The following is a 6,115-nucleotide window of genomic DNA, read 5'->3' on the forward strand; positions in this document are numbered from 1 at the left end:
AGTGCCGTGCCTGGACATGGAAGTCTAACTTGCCCAGATAAGCTCTGAAAGGATGCTCGAGGGAGTCGCAAGATCACAGCTACAGGAGTACCAGACCCCAGTACGCTCTCATTTTGTCTCCTGTTGTCTGCCTTTAAGCACATGACTTAACTTCTCTGGGTATCCGTTATCTACAAAGGCTGGAGCAGCAAGCCTGTGGGTGGGGCAGTTCCCATCTCCCTCTCCTCTTGCCTCCATGGAGGATCCAAGCTCAGAAGTCAGAGCTCAGCTCCCATGCCCATGTGGGCAGTGGGGGGTGGGGGGGAGGCAAACACAGGTCTTCTAGAACCACAGGCCTCCATCTTGGATACCGAGTGCCTCCTTCTTTCCTCCACAGCAGCAGGGACACTGCAGCATGGAGCTGAAGAGAGGAAAGACATTCATCAAATCTAGCCTGCAGATTGACCATGAGAAACCCCCAGATCCAGCAGCCGCTGCCCCGGCCACGGAGGATGCAGTCTCACCAGGAGGGCAGCGGCGACCCCACAGTGAGAGGGGCCCCCAGGTCAGTCCCAGCACCCAAGGATATGACAGGTGCTCCGACAAGGGGGCCCAGCCAGACGCCAATGGGGGGCCTGCAGCTCTCTGTGGGACCACCTTCAAACCGGTGCAGAAGAGCAAGACTCACGACAGTGTGCCCAGGGCTGACAGGGCAGCCGCAGCTACAGGGCAGCTGGTGGGCAGCGCAAGCTTCCCAGGGCCCCCCAGGAGCCAGCGCATGATTGACTACCGCCACTTTGTGCCCCAGATGCCCTTTGTACCAGCTGTGGCCAAGAGCATCCCAAGGAAGAGAATTTCCCTGAAACGACCCAAGAAATGTTTTCGGAATCTATTCCACATCCGCAGAAACAAGACTGAGAATTTGGCCTCGCTGACAACCAAGGGGAAGAGCTTGTCCTCCCCTGAGGGCCCATCAGAGGCTGGAGGGCAGCAAGGCACAGCTTGCTTCCCCTTGGGCGAGGGGTTGGGACTGGACAGCCTGTGCCAGGACCTGTCTGACAGTGAGTTCCTACCCGACTCCTCCTTTGACCTCTGCAGGGCCCTGTGTGAGGATGTGGCCTCACTCAAGAGCTTTGACTCACTCACCGGCTGCGGGGAGATCTTTGCAGATGAGAGCTCAGTGCCATCCCTGGAGCTGCATGAGGGCCTGGAGAGCCCTGCCCGGGCATCCCAGGCCCCTGACTCCATGGCTTCCAGGGGCCCCTTCCAGGGCAGCGTAGAGCAGCTGGCATCACCTGCCCAGAACGAGATGTCTGACTTTGACAAGTTCTGGGACCGTGTGAATCACTCGGTGAGGCAGCAACAGCGCGCCCTGCTAGGTCCGTGGCTGGGGGGCCCCCAGGGGTCAGACACAGACAAGCCCAGGCCAGATGCATCTGGGCTTGCTGAGCTCCCCCTGTGCCCATGCAGGGACCCCCACAGCGGCTCCAAAGCCAGCTCCATAGACACAGGCACCCCCAAGAGCGAGCGGCCAGAATCTGTGTCCACGAGCGACGAGGGCTACTATGACTCCTTCTCACCAGGCCTCGAGGAGGACAAGAAGGAGGCCCCGAGCCCAGGCACACCCGCAGCCGCCTTCCCCCGGGACAGCTACAGCGGAGACGCCCTCTACGAGCTCTTCTATGACCCCACTGAGGGCCCTGGGAGCCCGAACCTGGATGACGACCTGTGCGTGTCTGAGAGTCTGTCGGAGCCGGCACTGGGAGCCCCGCTGTCCATGTGCAGCTTCCACGTGGGGGCAGAAGAGAACCTGGCCGCCGCTCCAGGCCCAGACCTACTCAGCCAGAGCTTCTTGCAGAGCTCCTGGAGGGGCAAGGAGTGCCTGCTGAAGCTCTGCGACACCGAGCTTGCCATCACCATGGGCATTATCAACTGGCTCCGCCGGAGCCCAGAGCTCCGTGCCCCGCCTGCCTCGGCCCCCAGGGAGCCTGCGGCGCCCCCGGGAGGACTGGTGGAGAAGCCAGGAGCTGGCTCTGAGAAGGTGTGCCTGGGTCCAGTGAAGCTGGAGGGCAGGGGGACCTGGGCCTTAGATGCAGGTAGGACCTCCGTGAGCTCAGCACCCAGCAGGCAGGAGCTGTGGGCATGTTCGGGCACCAAGGGCTTGCCTGCTGGAGTGAGTGAGGTCCTAGCGGGGGCCAAGCAGGGGACCAGCTCTCCACCCAGGGACCCCTCTCTGGAGTGTGTGCAGGTCTCTGGGGAAGAAGGGACACAAGGCCACCCTGAAGGCTCGCTCTCCTCTGTGGGGTCTGCAACCCCCGTGGCAACCAACACGTCCAGCAAAAACAAGGTCCCAAACCCCTCTGCCTGGCCTGGCTCCCAGGAGCCCAGGCTGCCTGGGAACCTGGGGTGTTTCCAAGGTCCCTGGAGGCCAGGTCTTGGGGGAAGCACTGTGGATTCAGAGCTCACTCTGACAGGCTGTGTGGCCCAGGTGGCAGCCCTACAGATCCACCCAGACTGTCAGCCCCCAAGGCAGAACACAGGTAGCGGGCTCTGCGGGCAGCCTCAGGCCGGGGGCCCTGACATTCTGCCACAGAAACAGCCTAACAGCTTCCCTAGCACGGCTGCCATATGTGGCCTGCCCTCCCTGGCCAGCCCACTCCACAGCCCACAGGACCAGAGGTGCCCAGGCCGCATTCTGGACCTGAGCCAGATCAGGGTGGAGCCCGCCAGGCTGGATGCCCAGGCCCATGCCTCTGTGGAGGACCAGCCTCTGCAGCTCAGCTCAAGGGCTATAGAGCAGGCTGCACACAGGAGCCAGCTGGACCCATAGCCCCCTCAGTCCTGCTGCCTGGGATCACCTGCCAGGAATTCTGGCCCTCACTTCCAACAGCCAGTGGGAGGGGGCCCACTCTGCAAGTGCCCCAGAAAGCCGCTGCAGCTTCTTGGACCACGAGGGCATCCTTTGCAACCAGCAGGAAGTAGGAGCTCCCAGGCCAGCATGGCTGAGACCCACCTTTGGAACAGTCTTGTGTCTTTGTGGTCACATTCAGGAGAGCCTAAGACCCAAATCTCCACCCTTTGTTCCTGGTGTGAGGACTGTATTGGGGGGGAGGGGGTGGCAGGACTCAGGCAAGTGGGGCTGGGCATTTTAACATGGAGGCACCATAGCTGAACCCACCAGCTCAGCCAGAACAGGTCCTGGGCAGCCCAAGGCCAAGGACAATTGCAAAGCTGCTAGTGCTCTCAAAATGTGCCTCCCCGATTTCCCCACCAAAAAATGAAGCATCTAAACCCAGATGTGAAGTAGCCACATTTGGCCACTCCTCATACAGCATGTCAGAGAGAGGAGCTCGGGTTTGAAACTGATGGGGTGGAAATGGTACATATTATAAAGGGTACATATTGTGCTGATAACTCTGAACAAGGGTTGAGAGTAATAAATGTGAGTGGGGGGTGCGAGGCTCAGGGGTAGGATCTTGAGACAGGGGATAGGGGGTTGCAGATGAGCCTGGGAGTGCCCACTCACCCCACCCCAGCCTGCTCCCCACCCCCAGGATGAGCAGCCACAACCTACGGGACCCTGAAGGGCTTCTCTGAGGGAATCAGAAGCAGAACCAGCCATCTCAGCAAGAGCCTTGAACCAGCAGATGCCATGCATTCCTGTGCAACCTTGCCAGGGCTGGCCAGACCCTGCAGACCTGACCTATGGGTGTTCTCTGTCACAAAGCATCCCATCCAAACAATGATTTCCCCCAGCTTGCACTCTCTAACTGAGCAACAGGTGGCAAGATGCTCTTGGGGAAGAAGCTGACTGATTCTCCACACTGCCATTCTTGCCCTCCATGCTGCCAAGCATTCTAGCCTCCCGCTTCAGGAAGGCTCACCTTTGAATGAGGCTGTATCCCTGAACCCCTCGAAAGCCACAACATGTGCACAGCACCGAACATTCAGAATCACAGAGGGAAAGGTGACTCTCACTTTGGGAAGGGCAGGTGTCTGTTTGGCCAGCCTCAGGGCAGCAGGCCAGCAGCCAGCCCCTTGCCAGGGTTCCCTACGATTAGATCCTGCCTCAGCTGCCCTGTTGTGGTGAGGTGCCAAGAGGGGGTGGGGGGCTGTGTGTGAGGGGAGTATGCCACAGGCAGCTATGAAGCTGTTTCTAGAAGAGAGGCCAGCATAGAAAGGGGGTGGGCCCAGTGATGAGGGAGGAATTCCAGATGGAGGGAGGCAGTCTGACAAGCTGACCGCAGGCTGGGGCCTCTCCTGATTGCCTGAGGCTTTGTTTCAGGCTGGAACACGCTCTGCAGCCCTCATTAACAGCTGCTTCCTGGGGCCCACTGTGAGGAGGATGCATGCAGCGCATGGGAGGTTCAGAAGGGCATGACAGGGCTTCTGACCAGGCCCATCGAGACAGGACATAAGGAAGGTCAGGGCCAGCCTTCCTGGGAAACCACACTTGACCCTTCCTCCCAGCACTGCCACAAGTGGTCACAACAGCGTTATTGGGCCTAGATGTGAGCAGGTGACATGTGGAGTAGCTCGTGGCATCCCTGCAGCAACCGGAATGCAGCTGCTCCCCTGGTTTCTGACATGGAAGCCGAGGCCAGGGCACGGATGTGGCTTGCCCATGACACACTCGGCCAGTGTGTGGGACTGATGGTGTTGGAGCCGAACCCCAACTCCTAGGGCCCAGCTCTCGGTGGGCTCCTGCCGTGAACACCCCTCTTGAAGCCTCCCCTCCTCCCTTCTTTCAGGGCACAGGTGTCTGGGGCCTCTGGGTGCCGGGAGTGCGTCTCCGATACTTTGTACTGCACCTGAGCAGAGCAAGTGCTCAGTAAATACTGTTGCAAGAATGAAATATCAAAAGGTTGTACATGGTTTTCTGATTTCTTGTTGCCTGTGGGCCTTGTGTCTAGAGAGCAGCAGAGTTGGGTTTAACCTGGCAGAAGTGACTTCCTTGATGTGACACAGTGACTTGTGGAGATGTGGAAGAGCCAGCCCGGTCCAAGAGCACTCGGAAGGGCAGGAACCAATGTGGTCCAGGTCAGGAGGGCAGTGCCAAAGGGGACCCAGGACTCAAAGCAGGTGCACGGTGACCCAACAACAGGGCAGCAGAAACAAGGACCTAGGACCATGCCTACTGGGAGGAAATATTGCCCAGTGGCTCTCAATCTGGGGAGCATCTTAGGCAATCCCAGCACTGTAGAGATTCTCACTCAGCAATCTGGGGAGCGGTCCCAGCAGTGGTCTGCTAGGCGCCCTGCTGGGAGAGTGAAAGAGGCTGTGTGATCTTCCTCTTGTGTGCACTGAGTCAAGGATCCCTCAGCCCATCTCTCTTTCTGCACCCCACCCCTCAGGCTGCCCTCCCCAGCAAGATGGGTGCAGGCAATGCCATTCTGACTGGCCTCCACAGGCCTCAAGGATGTCCTCGAGGTGACCCACTGGGAGGATGAGGGGAACCTCAGGGTCCAGCTCTTGAGACAGGTGCCTAACCCAGTGATGGGTGTGGAAGAGACCTGCTTGGGGCATTTTCAGAACTCTGGTCAATTTCCAGCCCTCTCATTCATACGTGGCTGTAGAGGTTATAGGAGATTTTTCCCATGTAAAGTAAAATCCTGAGAAGTAGGTCCAGTTGTCCCCAGCTCACAGCTGTCCCAGGGTCACACAGTGGTGGGGGAGCTGGTGTTCACCCTGGCGCCTGTGCACTGTGCTTCCGCCCTTCCAACCTTCTGAGGTTGAGTTAGAAAATAGGAAGGTACCCAGGCAGCTTCCCAACTGGGGGAGGCCTGGGCCCTACAGCAGGGTGGACCAGGAGGGCAGGGAAGAGAGCAGGAGAAGGTGCTGGAAAGAAGAAGGAGGTGAAGGCCAGCACAGGTTGTGGAAGTGCCTGCAAACTACATTGGGGGTGCTTCTTACCTTTCCTGGCTCTTCATTTTATTTATTTGTTTGTTTGCTTATTTATTTATTTATTTTTATGAAATGGGGACAAATATACAGAATACAAAACTCAAATGACACAGAAGGGAGAACAATGAAAAGTGAGTCTCCTCCAATTCCTCCCTTACCCCCTGTTGTTTTGAATCAAAATTAATACCCACTTACTACAACCAATTCAAACAATGCCAAGTGCAGAGCCTCC

General features: G+C 58.2%; 1 protein-coding gene across 1 annotated transcript; it reads left to right on the forward strand.

Moving 5' to 3' along the window:
• The first annotated feature begins 394 nt into the window (after positions 1 to 394).
• On the forward strand, positions 395 to 4,794 carry AMER3 (APC membrane recruitment protein 3). The gene is given in 3 exon segments (XM_061190622.1): positions 395 to 2,811; positions 2,813 to 2,971; positions 4,731 to 4,794. Coding segments are annotated over 3 exon segments (2,640 nt in total).
• Positions 4,795 to 6,115: the final 1,321 nt, after the last annotated feature.

This window comes from Eubalaena glacialis, chromosome 1 (genome assembly GCF_028564815.1).
Source record: "Eubalaena glacialis isolate mEubGla1 chromosome 1, mEubGla1.1.hap2.+ XY, whole genome shotgun sequence".
Classification (NCBI taxonomy): Eukaryota; Metazoa; Chordata; class Mammalia; order Artiodactyla; family Balaenidae; genus Eubalaena; species Eubalaena glacialis.